This window comes from Rattus norvegicus, chromosome 16 (assembly GCF_036323735.1).
Source record: "Rattus norvegicus strain BN/NHsdMcwi chromosome 16, GRCr8, whole genome shotgun sequence".
In the NCBI taxonomy this organism is placed as follows: Eukaryota; Metazoa; Chordata; class Mammalia; order Rodentia; family Muridae; genus Rattus; species Rattus norvegicus.
In genome coordinates this window covers 58,530,401-58,550,486 of record NC_086034.1, presented here as the reverse complement: position 1 = coordinate 58,550,486, position 20,086 = coordinate 58,530,401, and the positions used below count along the sequence as shown (strand labels likewise).

Here is a 20,086-nt window from a genome sequence, read left to right as displayed (position 1 = left end):
ATTACATTTAGGATTATGCAGGAATAATGAGGGTGAGCCAAGGGCATTTTTAGTGCCAGAGAATAAGTACTCAGAAAAAAATAGATATAAGAGAAGGTGTCAGAGGAACACACGGACCAACAGCAGAAATCCCAGTGGAAAGATCAGATGATTTGAGTAGCAAAAACATCTGAGTATGCAATAAACATCTATGAGAGTCCTTAATTAAATCAATAATTGACTAAATTGATAAATAAGTAATAGAACAGAAACCTCTGTCTTATAGAAGACTTCTAAATAATTTCTGTAAATAATCCATCTTTTATGAATGGAGGCATAAATTCCCCACTCCTTTATATAGGAACAAATTTTCTCAAAACAGTACAGGACAGAAAAGGAGGAACTTGAGAAAGGTTCCAGTAGAAACCCCTGACAAAAGTTCCCTCATGCTGGAGAGGTTGCTCAGTGGTTAGGAACACTGGCTCTTCAAGAGGACCTGAGTTTGGTTCCCAGCACCCATATGGCAGATTACAATCATTGATAACTCCACTTCTGGGGAATATGATGCCATTCTCTGGCCTCTGAGAGACCAGACATGCACAAGCTACATATACATACATGCAGGAGAAACACTATATGAATAAAATAAACCTTTTAACTCTTCTTAACTGTATGATCAAGGTCAGTGTCATATGGCCAAACTTGTTACTATGACCTGCTGGCAATGTCTGTTTTCCTCCTCAAGACTCAAAAGCATCAGAAAATTGCAATTGCGTGGGCCTCTACCCAATACCAGTAATGGTTAGGAATACTGTGGTGATGAGCAGAAACAAGAAAAGGAAAACATAAACAATCAAGGAAAATCTGAGAAATTGCTGAGGCTAAAATGAACCTGAGGGAATGTGGCAACCGAAAATACTATGTTATGTTCATAATACGATATTATGTAGATATATACAGAGTATCAACACTAGAGTAGAAAAAGATATTCCAAAACAGAAGATCTGAATATCTGTGCTGAACTTTATGTGGCGTAAAAATGTACCAGTATTACTTCATTAAAGGGCTAAGCGTATCATGCTACTGTAAGATATTAATATGGGGAACTTAGTGATGGGCTGTATAGAAATTTTAAAAATTTACACTATTTTCTCAAAAAAATTTTTAGTAAATCTAATGTAATTTTTTATATACAATAAAATTAGTGTAACAAAAGCAAAACCAGGTTGTGGGGAAGAACTGTGACGTCTGGAGACTAGAGACTATATCAGGAGTTACCAGCTCCACTTTCCAGCTCAGACCTTCAGCTCTGTACAGCTAACGTCTTCTAATCTGTGAACTGACAGGACTTTGCATATCATAATGTTCTGGAGGAGGGAACAGTGGAAGGGAGAACCATAAAGTCTATCCTATTCCAAGGTAGAAAGCTATTTTTGACCTCTGTGTTATGTAAGAATTTCACCAGCCTATATTTGATTTCTTGGAGCTGACCCAGGTGTTGTGGCTAATTTACTGATTTACATATTAAGCACACAAGGGTCTTCCATGTTCAATGCTCCCCGGAAGTTGCTCCTAAGGTAAAAAAGACCCAGAAACTTGGTGAAAAGTCATAGAATGTTGATTATTTCAGTGCACATGACAGTTCTAAAAAGTCTTTTAATAAAACAATTTCCTGGCAGTTCCTAATGATGGAACTTAAATTGATTTCAGAAACGGCAATGGGGAAAGCTAGAGAGATGGCTTGGTAAGGAGAATGCCTGAGTACCTGAGTTCACATAGGAAGCATCTGTGCAATGGGTCTGCAGTATTATGATTGGGTCTAACAAAAAGTCATGCATACAAAAATATTATGCTAAAAGTTATTTACACCTGAAAGCTGAAGATATTTTTAAGTGTATTTCATGTAGGGGAAAGATTTAGGCCCAATGTCATGACCTAATTTTTATTGACTTGTCACTGCATAAATGACTATGTCATCTTAATTTTTTTCTTTTAGTGTAGAAATTCTCTGAGCAGCTAAGACTAGCCTTGAACTCACAATCATCCTGTCTCAGTCTCTTGAGTGTTTAGATTACAGGCATGAAATGTCATGCCCAACTCCAGGTTGTTTTAAGTCTTTCTTTTAAAAATTATCTATCTAGTCTGTGAGAGATTTATTAGTAACTCCTCCCTGTGAAGTATTTCTTAATATAAACTGTGTGTTTAAGGCAGCAATAGAGAACCATCCCTTTTATATATGATGCCCTGGATTTAATTCCAAGCACTACCCAAGAAAGCATATATAATGTACAATGTAAATAATAATCAAATAAAAGTGCCTAAGCAAACATTCAGCAAATAAACAGAATATTTTTATCTTTTCTGGCTGCTATAAACTTCACAGTTGTATTTCCCTGAACTCTCCAAGAGGAAACAACTCCTCTGCATTTTGTTTTAAGTATTTCCTTGTTCTTTATAATCTTATTATATATGAGTGTTCCCTTATTGATAATATCCAGCCTGCTTGTCTTCCTGATTTTGAAGCTATCTAGAGAATGTGTTCTATAAGCTAATTAGTTGTTGCTGTTTTCAGCAAGACACTGAGTGGGATATGGGCCTTCATGGTTGGACCATGGGGTCAGCACCAGTAGCATGTTTAAATGTATCCTGTCCTAATTAATCTACCTACTACCATCTTGTAGACATTGAACTGCAGTTCATATTTTCCCCATTCCTCAGAATATCACTGCGGTTGATCTTGTACCTTCTGAACTTGTTCATAGGGGTCCATGCAGTACCAACTTAGGGGTTTTTGTTGGTGTGTGTGATTATTTACTAGAAGCCAAAATAATTTTTTGTTTTTCTTGAATAGCTTAAGGTTAATTAGTTAAACCAAAGTGTCACTATAAGCAGTAAAATGAATACTTAGTTATTTGATTGCCAGAGGAGATTCTTAGTAACAACTATGCCTCCGTTCAAATATTCTTAAGTACAAATATAGATCTGACTGCTTTGTTTTTTCCTTTTGTTTCTAATGGTATCCAAATGAAACATTCATCTGTGGAGGCACGTATTTTTTAACTGAGTAAACTTATCTATTATGAAATTAATATTTTGAAAGAATTATTTGTTTTATAACAATTTTCTATATCCCATTTCCTTTCACATTAAAAACACTTGGGAAAAAGGTATAATAATTTGTATGACTTTATTATTATTATTATTATTATCATTATCATTACTTTCTTTTTTAAGATTCATAAAGTAGTTGTCTTCAAGGTTGAGACATGTCCAGATCTGAAACTCTATTAACCTTCCTGAGTATACTATATACCATTAATATTTTATATTTTATAAGTAGCTTTGGGTATAATAGAGCAGACAAATGTGTTGTCATTCCTTTGAAAATACTGATTAAAATTTAAATTTATTCCTCAGTTCCATCTCTCTTATGCAGAGAAAGAATTGCTGGAGAGAGAGCCAAGAGGAGAAGCCCATCAGGAAGTTCTGAGGCGAGCAGCCAAAGACCTTCCCATCTACACCAGGACCATGTCCGGCGGTAAGCCCTGATAATGAGGGCCTTGGAACAGCTCCCAAATGAGGCGTGATGACACTCAGAAAGCATCTTCATATTCATAAACTGCCAAACATTCATTCAAGAATGCTGTTGGTATTGCTTAGGTTGCTATTAAATCTTTCCTGCACAGTTCCATAAAACAGAATGGAAACATGAGTCACACTGTGGCACGGAGATCTCAGAACTGACTCTAATTCTGTCCCTCCTACTTGGTCGTGACTTGGTGATCACATAAAGGGCTGCTGAAGTTTACATCCATAGTACAAAATTTGCTTTTAAAGTTTTAATTATGAACCTTCCTATTTGTATTTAAGGAAGCAATATGTATAGGGGGTGTAAAACTAATACTTTTGCAAATATTTTTTTAATAAGATTAAAGCAGTAATTGCATGAGTTGTGTAAAACATAATTTAGGTATTGTTATCTGCCTTTAAAATGGGAACTATTATACAAATAACTTAATCCTGCTTAGCTTATGTTTTATGGTCATTTAACACCTAACTAAGCCATTGTTTTAAAAAACCAACACACATGGACTACAGATAATTACTACCAAGACTTACCCAGACATGTTTTGTGGCTTTAAACGTCTGCCTGCCTCTCATGACCCATTAGCTCATTTGTTGAGTACGTAAAATATGGCTAGACCAAGATGAGAATTCTTAAATATAAGATAGGCGTTGTTTTCAACAATTTAGCATAAAAATGCAAAATCCCTCATTAATATTGCTTTGTAATTTGCATTTGCTTTTAACTCACATTAGAACCAAAGTGAGTCTACATCTAACACAATTTCCACCACAATCTGGTGCACTCTCTGAGGTTTGTGTAGAGGAACACCGTCTCAGAATCAGTCATCCAGGTAGACTGTGCTCCCTGTGCTGTTGAAGAAAAGGTGCCAGTGTTTCCTCCAAGAACACAAATCCTTGATTGGAAATGCCTCTTCTGGGACCTGTTTATACTGTTGAATCATAATCAACCTAGATGTGAAGTCTTTTCCAACTTTTGCAACCAAAAGCGTGTGTTTACGCATTCTAGAAAACGTCTCTGTGGTGTTTCCTCACCCAGTTAGTCCCAGGAATAAATCGATTTAGCTGAGGGAGCCTTTCTGTTGACCAGTACAAATGAACACAGATTCCCCCTGAGCTGTAGTTACTAAGGATGGAGAACTCAGAGATAAATGTCCCCAGGAGGTCTCCCGCTCTTGGAAAATCTCTCCAGAGAAGTCTGTTTCTAGGCAAATGCTTTCATGCTGTGTTTAAAGTGGGTTGAGTATCCTTCCCCCCTCCCCCCTTTGATCAAACTTAAATACAGTATGCTTTTTACAGTTTAAATTTGGGATGACGATGAAAAGCTATTTCATTGTATTTTTCAGTGACTTGTTAAGTTTAAGACTAAGCGAACTCTTTGTTCCCAGCGATCCGATATTGTGACAGATGCCGACTTATAAAGCCAGACCGCTGCCATCACTGTTCCGTCTGTGATAAGTAAGAAAAACTTTGGGGCTGGGGATTTAGCTCAGTGGTAGCGCGCTTACCTAGGAAGCGCAAGGCCCTGGGTTCGGTCCCCAGCTCCGAAAAAAAGAACCAAAAAAAAAAAAAAAAAAAAAGAAAAACTTTGCTTCTCAAGCATCCCCATGATCGTGGGCGTGTTGTTCACCATTGAGCCACCGCTTCTCAGACTGCCACCACAGTCTGCATTCACGCTTTTAGGCCACTGTTTAGAGACATGAGTGGACTATTCCTTGTATTAGCCATAGTATTGATACAGTTAATGCTGCTCCCCCAGGTGACATAAAAGTGTACTCTTCCAGCAATGCCATGTGGCAGGTTCACTCAGCGAATGCTACGCGTCTGTTCTCTACCTTTAAAAGGACACCTTGATTGGCTTCACATACTAAAATACTGTTGTACATTTAATACGTGACAGAAACAGTAAAACTTGTCCTGAAGATTGATAGAAAAGAGCAAATTTTACATAGGCTTTGTGTACATTTACTGAGGTTCTGCACGTTTTAATGCAAAGCACTCTTGTATTAATATAGTAGCCTTTTAAAAAGAAAGTGATTTGTATCTTGAGGAGTGTACTTTGGAAGTTTTATTGTTCTATTATGACTAGAGACAGCTATAATGTCCCTTTTAGATGAGAATGTCTGTCCTTACTGTATTCTATTTTTAAATAAATGATTCTGTAGTTTTCTACGTGCCACAACTGTTGGAAATATCTCATAAGGCATCGTTTTATTTTTTGGGTATTTTTAGATGTATTTTGAAGATGGACCATCATTGCCCATGGTGAGTATGAACCTATAATTAAAACAAGTTATTATCAGTTACAAACTTAAAATAAATCGAGACACCTTTTACAAATCTTTTTATTAATTGGTTTACCTTACTTGTCCTAGGAGGCTTAGTTTCAAGTACTTAATTAGTTTCAGAGAGCCTCCATTTGGGAGAATTTTCATTAAATAATTTTAAAACCGGTGTGCTAATAACATTAAAGCTAATTTTACATGTTTTACATGTACAAATGGTATTCTTTTTATGCACATATATAAACACAGATGCACTGAAATACTTTCCAGAAATATAAATGCTCACATATTAATTATATACCGTGATACTTCAACAGAAGTTTATAATACTCTTTAACATTTTTAAAAGTTCAAGGAAACTGCATTTGTGGGTAGAATAGTAAACAAATACACAAATATGGTTAAACAAGATTTTCTACCTAAAACTCATTCTTGATTTTTGTTTTGGTTTTTTTATTTTTGTTTGTTTGTTTTTCTTATTTCTTAGTCATTAATTAAAGTGACTTTGTGGAGGGCTATCTGAAAGATCTGCTAAGGAAAGTCAACTTTCCTATTCTTGTTACTGTTTTGCATTATGCATACATGTTAATCATGTTAGGGTTGCCATGGCTGAACTCAAGCATTAATTATAATGATCGCACAAATTTTACTTCTCCCATGGGTGACATACTGAAGAGATATGAATGCTCTCAAGTCTACACTTGAGTTTGTAATATCTACAGGTAATGATTTTTCTAGGAACAGGAGAGAATAGGGGAAGGTTAAGGTCTATGCATTGGAGATCTCTTAGGATTATACCTCTCTTGTTTCTTACTGAAAGTGTTAAGAGTAGTCAACACCTATCAGAATGCTGGTCTTCTTTTACAAATCTGTATAAACGACCCCTCTTTGTACTAATTTACACACGTTTGTTCTTTTGTTCCCTATTCTTTTCTCTCAGCACACTCTCCCACCCACCTGATATCCACAATTATAAGTTTTCCTGACCTTCATCTGTCTTTTCCCTGTCTTCCTTTGCCCCCACTACAGTTTTCTCGTAGGGAGCAGCTCCTCTGTTTAATGACCTCCCCCAGTCTCAGAAACCTGTCTCCATTCCTTTACTTTCCCATCATGGCTTCTTTTTACCTAAACAAGATTGCTTATCTCACACGGTCAATCCAGAAGTGCCAGGATATCCCAACCTCTAGGATGATCCTTTCAGCCAGTGAGAGCCTGACCAATAACCCAACACTATCGACACTTTTTCCTCTCCTTTTTTACGGTGATGGGGATTAAACCCCGGACCTTGAACATGCCCTAAGATACATCTGCAGTTCTTCTTACCATCTTTATCTAAAAACAAACACACAAGCCCACCTACCTGTATCCAAGCTGTTGTCTCGGGGTCTTCTTTGAGGAGAGCTCACATCTAGGATTCTCCTGTTTAGATTTATTGTGCAATCTAAACACAGTGGGCAGTAGAATCAGGCCAGACAGCTGATGCCAATCTTTCCACTTAAATGAGAGGTTGTGATGTAAAGAATGGGGAGATGAGACAATCAGATTTGTCCCAGGTCAGTGGCTACCATGGCTCCTACTACCCAATGTTAGATACACATACTTTCAAAGCTAGAAAATAGTGACTTACGATAATCCAACAATTCAAATGTCACAGTGAGAAAGGAGGATAATTTCACGATCTTTCTAACTTAGATCTTATTAAATAGGTAAACAAGAATTGCTATATGACTGCAGCTATTAAGAGATAAGCTTGCACAGCATAGCTTCTTCAATCTCAAGTTCATTGAACTCGCTCCTGCACTGATGTTTCCAAAACTGCTACCTTTGTTCCCACAGCGCCTTCCCGCACCCCCTACAGAAATCAGCAGCCGTGTCAGTATGTGACTACTGGACTCGAGGTGTCTTATATTCTTCAGGTGCCAATCCAATGCAGCATCCGACTTTTTCCTTTTTAATTTTTAGATGGGATGAGCTGGGTGCTCAGCCAGTATGCATGAGGCCTTATGTTTAATATCTGACAGAACAAAAAAAATTAGGAATTTAATTTTAAAATAGAGAGCTAGGGATGTATCCCAGTGGTAGGGCACATGCATAGTAAACAATGAAATCTGAGTTCATCCTCAGTACTCCCCCGCCCCCCAAGTACAGATAAAGCATAGTGTGGTTCTAGAGTCTGTTTTTACTTCTTCCCTAATTCCAGAGAACCACTTTTGGTATTGTTATGGCTACTGTTTAGGTCTAAATTGTCCATGTATATGTTTGTATATGCATACATACATGTGCATGATCTTTCCCTTAACAACAACAGCAGCAACCCTACAAATGGCCACAGAATTGATAGATTGGATGTGGATCATTTGTCCCATTCACTGTATTCTGGAACTGTTTTCACACCAGTATATGAAAATCATTTTACACCTGTTATCTGAATATGATTTGTTGAAGGGCTTTTAGGACATTATCTGGAAATACAGCTGACTTTTTAATATAGGTCTCGTATATGGTTTTGGACTTCAGAGTACATATCAACCCTGAGAATTTGAAATGTTAGATAAACAGTGCCTCTCAGGCTTTGTATTCATGGACTTGCAGGTCTGCTTGGACACTTAAAACTACCCATTAGGATTTAGGAGATCAGCCTCATACCTGTCTTTTTAACTAAATGAGAGTTTCTGTAGTATTGATCTTATTGGATTTTTTCTACTGGATGAATGTTTTTTTCCTTTAGCATACAATTTTAATTAATTATATTTATAAGACTTTGGTGCAGTTACCTAATAACTCCTCAAATAGAAGTAAATAATTTTAGTTTCAATATATTGATTGCCTACTGTGTTTTAAAGACCATGCATTTTTTAAAAAAGTTATCTTTATTTACTGATAACAGAAAGAAATAATACTGTTGGCCCTAAGGCTCAGCAAAGTGGAAGAGTGGACTCAAAGTTGCACAGCCAGTTCTGTTTGGGGGCCTTGAAAGCTACTTTCTTTCCAATATCCTTTAGTCTCTTTCTAGTTGTATTCAGAAAGTCATTTCTGTGAAACAGCCCATAGCTAGCTAGCTTTACACAACCTTAAAATGATATAACCCAAAATGTATTGTTTCTGCCTACACATCATTGTTGTCCTCCCTGGGGAATGCCGTGTGCAGCTGGATCCTTCTAGGGCCAAACTGAGTCTATAGTAGGCAGTTACAATGTCTACCCAAGAGCTGTCCGGAAAAAGCGTGCTGTTATTGTTCAAGGAAAACACTCTCCTCTGTTTCCTCCTGAAATAGGTCTTCCAGAATCATCTATGTACATATATCAAATGGTGGAACACTTGGTTTTGACTCTTGGTTCTTGCGTGGCCAGTTACCCCAAGGATCTTGAGCATGAGTTACAGTAGGCTCAATCACGTGCTATAAAAACCTGATTATAATCGTTTTCTTTCTGTAAAAGTGTTCTTCATCATTTAATAAAAAACCTTCTGTTCACATCCCTTCAGAAAGAGACACAGTGGGCAGCAGTCACTGTAACTTGGTTCATAAATACCCTCGCTTATACCCATCCAGCCCCTCATTCAACCTCTGTCTATCCACTCTACTCCTTTAAAGCAACACCAGTAAAGCGAAGGCAGTAATATCCTGCATTCTTTGGAGAGAGATCATTAGAGGAAGACTGTACAGGACTGTTTCTAATCTTCTTTCTTGCCATTTTTTCCATTCCGGTGCCATAAGAAAACAGTCTCAGAGATCTGTTTGCATTCCCACTGGGCCCTCCAAAGCTGCAGTCGTAACCATTAACAAGTCGAGTGCATCTGCAATTTCACTTATCAGTGAATTGCTTCTCCATGGACACGGCCCTTTAAGTTCAAACTTATAAGACTCGGCTGTTGCTTATGCTTTTTGAGGCACAAGAACAAAGTTTATGAGAACATAGGTTGTTTTCAAACAAAAAGCAAGAAATGAAAAAATGTATTGTTTCATTGCCAAGATCCACAGAGAAAGGCAGGCGAGGAGGAGGGGAGGGGGAGGGGGACTCAAGAGGAAACAGGGACTGGGAGGAGAGGAAGCAGGAGGCAGACACTGTATTCAGTGATTTGTCATCCAAGCTCACTGAATTAACTCCATCATCTGCATCAGTCAGTTCAGCTACAGAGGGTGTTAACGTTTGTAGAAGAGCGTGGAGCCATGCCCTCATTTTATGGGAAGCAGAGAGAATAGCTACACACCGAAATGTCCTCGTTTTTGTGTTATTGGTATTTATAGTTGTGATTCCACCACCCCCCAGTCCATCCTCACAACTATCTAATGTCAAATGGGCATTACACTCTGTCCAGCTGGCTTCCACACCTCTGCTTCTTAATTCTTTGATTTAGTACATATTGATCGATCATTTATTTACTGCCATGATGACATGCAGTGAGGTGCACTGAAGGGGCTTCAACCAAATTTGGGGAAACTTAAGAGACTTCGACTTACTTGATCATAATTCAAATAGAATCTAGAGATCACCTAGTGAACTCCCCACATCTGCTTGCCACTTTTGGCTTAGTCACAAACTCTCTGCCTTAATGTGTATATTATTTTGTAACTCATTGTATATGAGGTGCAGCGACTTTCACTGTGGTTGATTAAAGCAATATTAAGAATAACATATTAGAAATGTAAATAAGACATACCCAATTTAATAGAGATGGAAAAAAAGGGGGAAAAAAGAAACACACACACATATGTATGTATATATGTTGAGTGTATACCAAGAAAATATTCAGTAGTCACATGTCCAGAAAATATAATACCAAACTCCATTCAGTACTGGTGTTGAAACAGGTCCAAAAAGGGATCTGAAGTTCAATAATTGTAAAATAAAAATAAAATTTAACACAGCATTCATACTTCTAGGTTATTCTCTAAAAATATTAAAGTGAAAAAGAATCATTGCTATCTTATTCATTACTGTGTTCACAATGACAAATATATCTGAGCCCATGTATATCTAAGGATGCAATATAAGTAAAATATGGTAACATATACGATAAATTGTAATAAACTACAGCTTACAGGACTAAATTTAAATGTTTAAACTGTGAGTGAAACTTGAGAATATTGTGCTAAGTTCAATAAGTCAGATGAAGGAAGACATATTAATCTACTTCTCTGAGGACCCTAAAATAGTGAAATTTATAGCATCAAAGAGTATAATGGTACATATTAGGTAAAAGGAAGTGAGAAAAAAATCAGTAATTACTGTCAATAGACATAAAATTTTAGTCAAACAAGATCAACAAATTCCAAAGGGTAAAGAGAGATATCTCATTAGTTAGGATCACTTGTTACTCTTCCAAAGGATTGAAAGTGGATTACCAGAACCCTCACAGTGGCTCACAGTTGCCTGCAACTCCAGCCCAATGGCACTTGATGTCCCTTTCTAGTCTACATAGGCACCACATGCACATGGTGCAAAGACATACATGTAGGTTTAATATCTATGCATATAAAATAAATACAAATTTATAAGAATAACATTGAATATCTAAGTGCAAAAGTTCCTTTTTATCATGTTTGAAAATGTTACTGTTCTTTATGAATGAAATGCTGATGAGTCTTAAATGAACATAAACCAAAAAAAAAATTATGCTACATTTAAACATTTTTATCCCTAGTCTGGAGATGTAACTCACTAAGACTCTTTCTGTTTTGTTGGCAGGGTGAACAATTGTGTTGGATTTTCAAATTATAAATTCTTCCTCCTTTTCTTGGCTTACTCTCTGCTGTACTGCCTTTTCATTGCTGCTACAGATTTACAGTATTTTATCAGATTTTGGACAGTAAGTCATCACTTCAGTGACTTTCCTATGCATTAACATTCAACAGTGAGTTGTTGCAAACCCTGACTTTATCGGGTTATTCTGTGTAGAGTCAGGCCTCTGTACTCATGGTCTGTGTTTGTGTGTTCACCATTTCAAAATTTATTTATAACTCCCAGCCAATGTACTCTGAGCTTTCTCAGTAGATTCTAGATATGTCCATATTTGCACAGTGCATGTATTCCTAGTTGAGGTAAACAAGGTATTATTATACCATATGCATTCTCAGCATCCTTTAAACAAGTATCTTCTCCCAAGGTCTGTTTGCTTTCATGTTTTGATGTTGGGTTTTTGTTTGGTTGGTTTTTAACCTTGTGTTGATTTTACAGGTACCAAAATTATCTTTATACATACTAATGAAATGCTATTATTTTAAATGAGACCTCTATTCCTATGGGTGTGTCTTATGGAGAAAATACGTGCTTTATCCAGACATTAATTATGGTGCTGTTATTCAGAATTTCCATATCAAGAAGTCAACACGCTATATTAAATAAGGGGTATTTGGATAAAACCCCACATCAAATGAGGTTGTGAATTGGTCAGGAGATGCTTAAGGCACTATGAAAAGAGAAAACCAGCCCCATGTTCCCCCAAGATCCAAAGTTCAAGGCAATCTTGTGCAGCCTAACTCCAGTGAATAATGAGAATTGATTAGATAAGCACAAATGTTTTCTCCTCATGTACTAGATTATCTTTTAAACTGTTATATCCTGGTAGTTCAGTTGATGTTTGTTTGTTTGTTTCACACTATATGTTTTTAAAATAAGTCAGAAACAAATTTAGAGTATGGAAACTGCAGAAACATTACTGCTGAGCATGACATGTTGGTTAGAAAGTGTTCTAGTCCTTGCCGGGGTTGCTTTCTCACTGAATTTTTTTTATTTTATTCTCATTAAACTATCTTTCATTATGGCAAGAATTTCTGAATTGTTGGGTAATTAAATGAGGTGTAAACCAAATTGAATACTAAAGAGTTAGTGAATGCCTAATTTGTGTTGGTCCCATTGCTAAGAAACAGAAAGAAACAGGTGGGTTGATGTGTTTCTAGCATTCAAGGATACTTCTGGTTTGCGGCTGATCCCTAATGAATGTCTACCAGACTGTAATCTCACTGCCCTCTATTCCTATGTGTGGTTTTCTTTTCAAACTCGGAACACATCTGAACAGAAAAGACCAAAGTCTCTGTCGTTCAGAGCTTACTGTCAAAAGCTGCCAGTTGAGGTCTTATCACCTATATCAATGGTGAATACCACAGGGAAATGAAACAGTATGGTCATGTGAGAATGGGAGGTCCCTTGCATATCTAGTGCTTTGCTGAAAGTTAGGCCCCAGCCTTTCAGTCTAGAGGCAACTCATCTCTCTTGGTTTTGCAGAGCTGGCTGGTTTCAGCCCCTGGGTATTAAAAGTATTTCAGACAGATGTTACTAATGTTGGTCTTTCTATGATGTTATTGCCAGAGCTTGAAGCATTCATGTGGGGGTATCTCCTGTATTCTTTTAGTTGATGTTATTGTTTATAGTAATCTATGTATCAATGAGAATATGAACTAAATTATGCCAACTAATCTTCATTTTTCTGGCATTATAATAAAATTATTTAAACATTTATTAATATGCAGCATGCTAATGAAATGTTCAGTTTCTTTTATCTTGTTTCCCACTGGTATGGTTTATGCTGCCACGTTTTTTTTTTCCTGGAATTTGATTTGGTTATGCAAAGCAAAATAAATATTCCAACTTTAATCTTTTCTGAATAGATGTTCATATACCAATAAGCCTTTAATTTAATACAAAATAAATACTTTTCCCCTTAAAATTTAGCATGAAGCTATGTGTCATTTTCTAATTGTAAATTATTTTAAAAAGACAATCATATAAATGAATTCATAATTGTAGGGGAATATTCATTCTGTTGCTAAAACATTTTGTTTTTTGCCTTTCCTTACAGAATGGTCTCCCTGATACTCAAGCCAAGTTCCATATTATGTTTTTATTCTTTGCTGCAGCTATGTTTTCTGTCAGCTTGTCCTCTCTTTTTGGTTATCATTGCTGGCTAGTCAGCAAAAATAAATCTACATTAGGTGAGTATCAAATTATTACAGAGAACAAACCTTTAAATACATAGGCAGTCAGTCACTAAAAGTTGTCATACTCAGAAGTCATCAACCTGTCTTGAAATAGCAAAAAAAAAAAATCTTTCTTATTTGCTACGTTTTGAAATGTCATATGGACACATGTTCATTCTTTGCATATATTAATTGACTGTGCATGGTATGCAAAGCAGTATTTATGCAGAGGGGAGGACAAGGGAAAAGCAACCAGTTGAGGAGCACAGAGGCAAAATTCAAACATAAAAGTAACTTTAAAATGCAGAGTGCTTTGAAAGAAACGAACACGCCGTGACGAGGACGTAGGACAGAAAGGCTGGAGATGGCTCCATTTTGAATGAGTTGTCAAGGAAAACCTCACCCCACTAAGAAATATTCATTTTGAAAAGTTAGCCATTGAAACAGCCAGCAGACTGTAGGCACAGAACAGAGTTTGTTAAGCTTTACTGTAGGCATAAGTTTTTCTCAAACTACCTTAATGAGTGATCAACCTCCCCTCTAGCCCACCGCCCAGCAGAAGGAATGGAAAAGGTAAGTTACTCAGACACGGAGGAAGTAGACCTGTTTAGAAATAGCTTTGGGGTGAGCCCAGTCTTCGTGGTCAGGATATCAGCAGTTCAGTCCAGTAGCAAACACTAAACACGAATCAGACGCTGCAGTCCAAGTCACTTGGCAGTGACCACACACAAACCAGCAAGGGTGGTTCAATCCAGAAGAAAGCCCAAGGCTCGCCAACCAGCCTGAGGCCACAAGGGTGGCATGAAGCTGCAGAAACTTCATGAGAAGTGTTTTGAAGAGTTTCTCTCTCTCTGGTGTCACCACAAGCTCAGCAACAAGCGGAGCTCAGCTATGCAGTGTAAGGTGAACCAATATGTAGGGAGGACCTTAGCAAGGTCGAGCAAAGCAAACCCATGTTCAAGCCCCCACTACCACGGGGCCATATTTATATGACCTTCTGAACATCATGCATCCATTCTCATGTTTGCTTGAGCAAAACATCCTTCCACCTGTGTGCCCTGGCAGACGTCACTTGATACAACTGACTTTCCAAAGATAACATAACAGAAGTTTCCACTTCACTCTGCAGACAAGAAGTGGTTATCGTTGTTAAACAAAATCTAGAATCATCTGGGAGATTGCCCCAGATAAGGGGGCTGGAATTGTCTCAATTACCTTACTTGAAGTAGGAAGACCTACCTACTGTGGGTGACATCATTCTCCAGCTTGGATCCTGAGCTGTATAAATGGAGAAAGAGACTGAAAGAGCAGCAAGCATTCATTGTTCTCTTCAGCTGAGTGCGGATACAATGTAACTACCAGCCTCAAGCTCCTGACAGTGCTGCTTCTCTGACATGGTGTTCTATAGCCTGGAACTGGAATCAAAGAAACACTTTCTCCCTTAAGTTGCTTTTGTGGAAATATTTTATCACAGCATCAGGAAAAGAAATTAAGACATAAGGCATGAAACAGGCCTGTCTAGCCAGGGTTTCTATTCCTGCACAAAGCATCATGAATAAGAAGCAAATTGGGGAGGAAAGGTTCAAAAGGTTCATTCAGCTCACACTTCCACATTGAAGGTCGTTGTTCATCACCTAAAGAAGTCAGGACTAGAACTCACACAGGGCAGAAACTGGGAGGCAGGAGCTAATGCAGAGGCCATGGAGGGATGCTGCTTACTGGACTGCTTCTTCTAGCTTGCTCAAACTGCTTTCTTATAGAACACAGAACTACCAGCCCAGGGATGGCACCGCTCACAATGCACCCCTCCCCTCCCGCTTGATCACTAATTGAGAAAATGCCTTACAGCTGGATCTCAAGGAGGCATTTTCTCAAGGGAAGCTCCTTTCTCTCTGATGACTCTAACTTATGTCAAGTTGACACAAAACACAGGCCAGTTCAAGGCCTCAGAGAGAAAGGCCCACCTCCAAATGTCCATATTAAGAATGAAGAAATATCTTAAACTGGTAACTGTGTGTATGTGCTGGGAGGTGCCAGTAAAAGGAGAGCAGAGTAAACTCAAATCTAGCAGAGACAAGGAGACAGTGAAGACAGGAGACAATAGAAAAGAACTTAAAGAAAAGAAATGAAGCTAATAACTCATTTTTCTTTTTTTTCTCATCTTTTATTTCTTATTTACATTTCAATTGTTATTCCCTTTCCCAGTTTCCAGGCCAACATCCCCCTAACCCCTCCCGCTCCCCTTCTCTATGGGTGTTCCCCTCCCCATCCTCCTCCCCTTACTGTCCTCCCCCCAACAATCACGTTCACTGAAGGATCAGTCTTAGCAGGACCCAGGGCTTCTCCTTCCACTGGTGCTCTTACTAGGCTATTCATTGCTACCTATGAGGTTGGAGTCCAGGGTCAGTCCATGTATAGTCTTTGGGTAGTGGCTTAGTCCCTGGAAGCTCTGGTTGCTTGGCATTGTTGTTCATATGGGGTCTCGAGCCCCTTCAGCTCTTTCAGTCCTTTCTCTGATTCCTTCAACGGGGGTCCTATTCTCAGTTCAGTGGTTTGCTGCTGGCATTCGCCTCTGTATTTGCTGTATTCTGGCTGTGTCTCTCAGGAGAGATCTACATCCGGTTCCTGTCAGCCTGCACTTCTTTGCTTCATCCATCTTGTCTAATTGGGTGGCTGTATATGTATGGGCCACATGTGGGGCAGGCTCTGAATGGGTGTTCCTTCTGCCTCTGTTCTACACTTTGCCTCTCTATTCCCTCCCAAGGGTATTCTTGTTCCCCTTTTAAAGAAGGAGTGAAGCATTCGCATTTTGGTCATTCTTCTTGATTTTCATGTGTTCTGTGCATCTAGGGTAATTCAAACATTTGGACTAATATCCACTTATCAATGAGTGCATACCACATGTGTGTTTTTCTGTGATTGGGTTACCTCACTCAGGATGATATTTTCCAGTTCCATCTATTTGTCTATGAATTTCATAAAGTCATTGTTTTTGATAGCTGAGTAATATTCCATTGTGTAGATATACCACATTTTCTGTATCCATTCCTCTGTTGAAGGGCATCTGGGTTCTTTCCAGCTTCTGGCTATTATAAATAAGGCTGCTATAATATAACTAATTTGATGAGGCTTAGCTACTAAAAAACAAGTAAAAGAGGTATTGACAAAGTTAGAGGTGAGGGTAGCATTATTATCAACTTCGAAGGCGTGAAAAGATGTTGAGTGGATTGTGGAAAATGCTGCCAGTTGGAACAATGGTTACGTCAATGTGATGGAAAATGACCAGAAACAAAGCACCACCCTGAGAAATAGCAAGGCTATGTAGGCAAGACCCTGTCTAATAAAGAACTTTTGTTAAACATGAACATCCAGGATCATCAAAGACTTCAGATCTCATAGCATCATGTTTCTTAGTGTCTGACTTTGCTGGTTAGATTGTCTCCAAAGTGATGGGCAAAAATCTCTCTACTTCCAAATGTGATGATATCCTACAGTTAAGGTTTTAGAGTCTGCTTTGCAGGGTTACTCAAGAGGAGAATGTGGCGTTGCGTTGTGACAAGAACATCATCAATGGCCTCTCAGACGTTCCACATTTGTATTTGTTATGTGACCGTGGGCAATTCTAATGTATTCTTAGACCGCAGCTTTGATACATGGAGTGGACATAACCGACATGTCTGTTTGGGAATTGAATTTTTGTTTGGACAAGCTGACTATAAAGTGTATTTTTGGGTCAATTGAAAAAAATTATGATGAGGTAAAAATTTCAATGACGTTAAAAAATGGATTTTTTTAATTTAAGAGTTTATCAAGTATACTTAAAATATACTTATATTTTATTTAAAATACATTTCAGTGTTTCAATATTATTTAGTATGTCCACCCATTTATATTTAGAAAGGTAGGTCAGTGATTAAAAAACAAAACAAAACAAAAAAAAAAAAAAACACTTGCTACAAAGGCTGATAATCTGAATTCAATCCCCATATTCCATATAAAGGTGGAAGGGGGAGCCCTCTGCACAGAATTGTCCTCTGACCTACACACACTAATAATAAAATAAAAATCTGGATGGTATGAATTTTAATTTATTTGTTCATTTGTATCTTCTAATTTTCTTTTGAGCACTTGTACTCTTATAATAGTAAAAAATTAATAGTGAAAAATTAAAACAGACCTACTCATTTCTTAATATTTTAAACCAGAATCGACAACCTGAGTTTCAAGACTATGTACAGTACCCTTCAGTTGTTGGAGTTCCCCTACTACACTTGTTTCAGTATTATGGGGTTGCTAGTATATACATTCTGAATTCATAGTATCACTTCTCTGTTCCTTTTAGAGGCATTCAGAAATCCAGTATTTAGACATGGAACAGATAAGAACGGATTCAGCTTGGGTTTCAGTAAAAACATGCGACAAGTTTTTGGCGATGAGAAGAAGTATTGGCTGTTACCAATATTTTCAAGGTACTTTGTTTTGAAAGTTTTTTTAATTAATTCAAATTAATAAAAGTAAGCACACACAAGACAGAGTTAAATCTGTTGTTTTTCTTCACAGGGGTGTCTAGACCAGTGTTTCTCAACCTGTGGGTCACAACCCCTCTGTAGATGGAATGACTTTCTCAAAGGGGCTGCCTATCATATCTCGCAAATGAGATGTTTACATTACAATTCATAACAGTAGCAAAATACAGTTAGAAAGTAGCAACAACATTATTATATGGTTGGGGAGGTCACCACAATATGAGGAATTGTATTAAAGGGTCACAGCATTAAGAAGGTTGAATGTTTTTCTTTCTTTTTCTTTTTAAATTGCAGTCAAGGTGATGGCTGTTCCTTTCCAACTTGCCTTGTTAACCAGGATCCTGAACAACCTTCCACTCCTGCAGGACTAAATTCAACAGCGAAAAAGTAATGCTACTTTTTCTTCCCCCCAGTTTATTTTCAAGTGAGGTATTTTAGTGTGTTGTATCTTTTGATTCTGTGTTCCTTTGAGAAAACTATGTTAAAGGTGAAGGACATTTTACTATAATGGTTTCCACTTGAAAAGATGGAGGGAGACAGTGGAATAGTAAAGAGGATACATAGTTTCAATTACATTTCATACAATTCTGTTCATAGTGGCCACAGTTAGAAAACGGTTCTTAAATCTCTAAACATTTTAATTGAATAAAATATATTGCGATTTTTGGTTTTGAGCCTAGCATTTCAAAAGAAACAAGACGCTATCTTCTTTTCTTTTAGAAGGATACTTACATCTTACTGTGAATTTTTAAGAGATTTATTTATTTTATTTGTGTGCTAAGTGTTTTGCCTGTTGGTATGTATGTGTACCACATATTAGCCTGGTACCACAAAGTCATAAAAGGGAGTCAGATTTCCTGGAGTTACAGACATCTGTGTGAGCCACCATGTATATGCTGGGAACTGAACACAGGTCCTCTGCAAAAGCAGAAAGTGCTGCTGACGGATGAGCCATCTCTCCTCACCTTATATAGGAATTTCCAACATTTTGAAATATTATTTTTTATATATTTATGAAAAGCAACATACCCGGATTTTTAAATGAAAGTCAGTAACAAAAACATAACCATGATATCATTTATAAAACTTTAGAGTTCATTCATAAAATTTTAAAAGTTTTTCTTCATTTCTATACTTTTAGTTGCACTGGGCCAGTTACCCTGTGGATACTTCGTATTGATTACAGTGCTTTTTCCTATGGATTCTGGAGTGTTCCCAGAATTATCTTCAAGGCTGTGATTTTGGCAAACATTCTAAAATCACATTAAGGTTTTAAGAGACTTAAAACATGGGGGCTGGAGAGATGGCTCAGTGTTTAAGAGAATTGGCTACTCTTCCAGAGGTCCTGAGTTCAATTCCCAGCAAGCACATGGTGGCTCACAACCAATGTAATGAGATCTTCGCCTGTGCATGAAAACAGATTACTCATACACATAAAATAAACATATTTTTTTTATTAACTTGAGTATTTCTTATATACATTTCGAGTGTTATTCCCTTTCCCGGTTTCCGGGCAAACATCCCCCTCCCCCCTCCCCTTCCTTATGGGTGTTCCCCTCCCAACCCTCCCCCCATTGCCGCCCTCCCCCCATAGACTAGTTCACTGGGGGTTCAGTCTTAGCAGGACCCAGGGCTTCCCCTTCCACTGGTGCTCTTACTAGGATATTCATTGCTACCTATGGGGTCAGAATCCAGGGTCAGTCCATGTATAGTCTTTAGGTAGTGGCTTAGTCCCTGGAAGCTCTGGTTGCTTGGCATTGTTGTACTTTTGGGGTCTCGAGTCCCTTCAAGCTCTT

The 20,086-nt window shown here is 37.8% G+C and overlaps 1 protein-coding gene across 3 annotated transcripts in view; it reads left to right on the top strand.

Annotated features, from left to right (window-relative positions):
• The window catches only part of Zdhhc2 (zinc finger DHHC-type palmitoyltransferase 2), a 69,600-nt gene that overhangs the window by 31,044 nt on the left and 18,470 nt on the right, over nucleotides 1–20,086 (top strand). Inside the window, exons 3-9 of one of the 3 annotated variants that reach the window (XM_039094197.2) lie at nucleotides 3,416–3,517; nucleotides 4,953–5,022; nucleotides 5,797–5,829; nucleotides 11,537–11,657; nucleotides 13,647–13,779; nucleotides 18,107–18,233; nucleotides 18,585–18,677. In XM_039094197.2, coding sequence (XP_038950125.1) covers nucleotides 3,508–3,517; nucleotides 4,953–5,022; nucleotides 5,797–5,829; nucleotides 11,537–11,657; nucleotides 13,647–13,779; nucleotides 18,107–18,233; nucleotides 18,585–18,677 — 587 coding nt within the window. In that variant the 5' untranslated portion in view covers nucleotides 3,416–3,507. Of the gene's footprint in view, nucleotides 1–3,396; nucleotides 3,518–4,952; nucleotides 5,023–5,796; nucleotides 5,830–11,536; nucleotides 11,658–13,646; nucleotides 13,780–18,106; nucleotides 18,234–18,584; nucleotides 18,678–20,086 lie in introns of all 3 variants that reach the window. The other 2 variants (NM_145096.3, XM_008771288.4) reach the window with 2 other exon arrangements.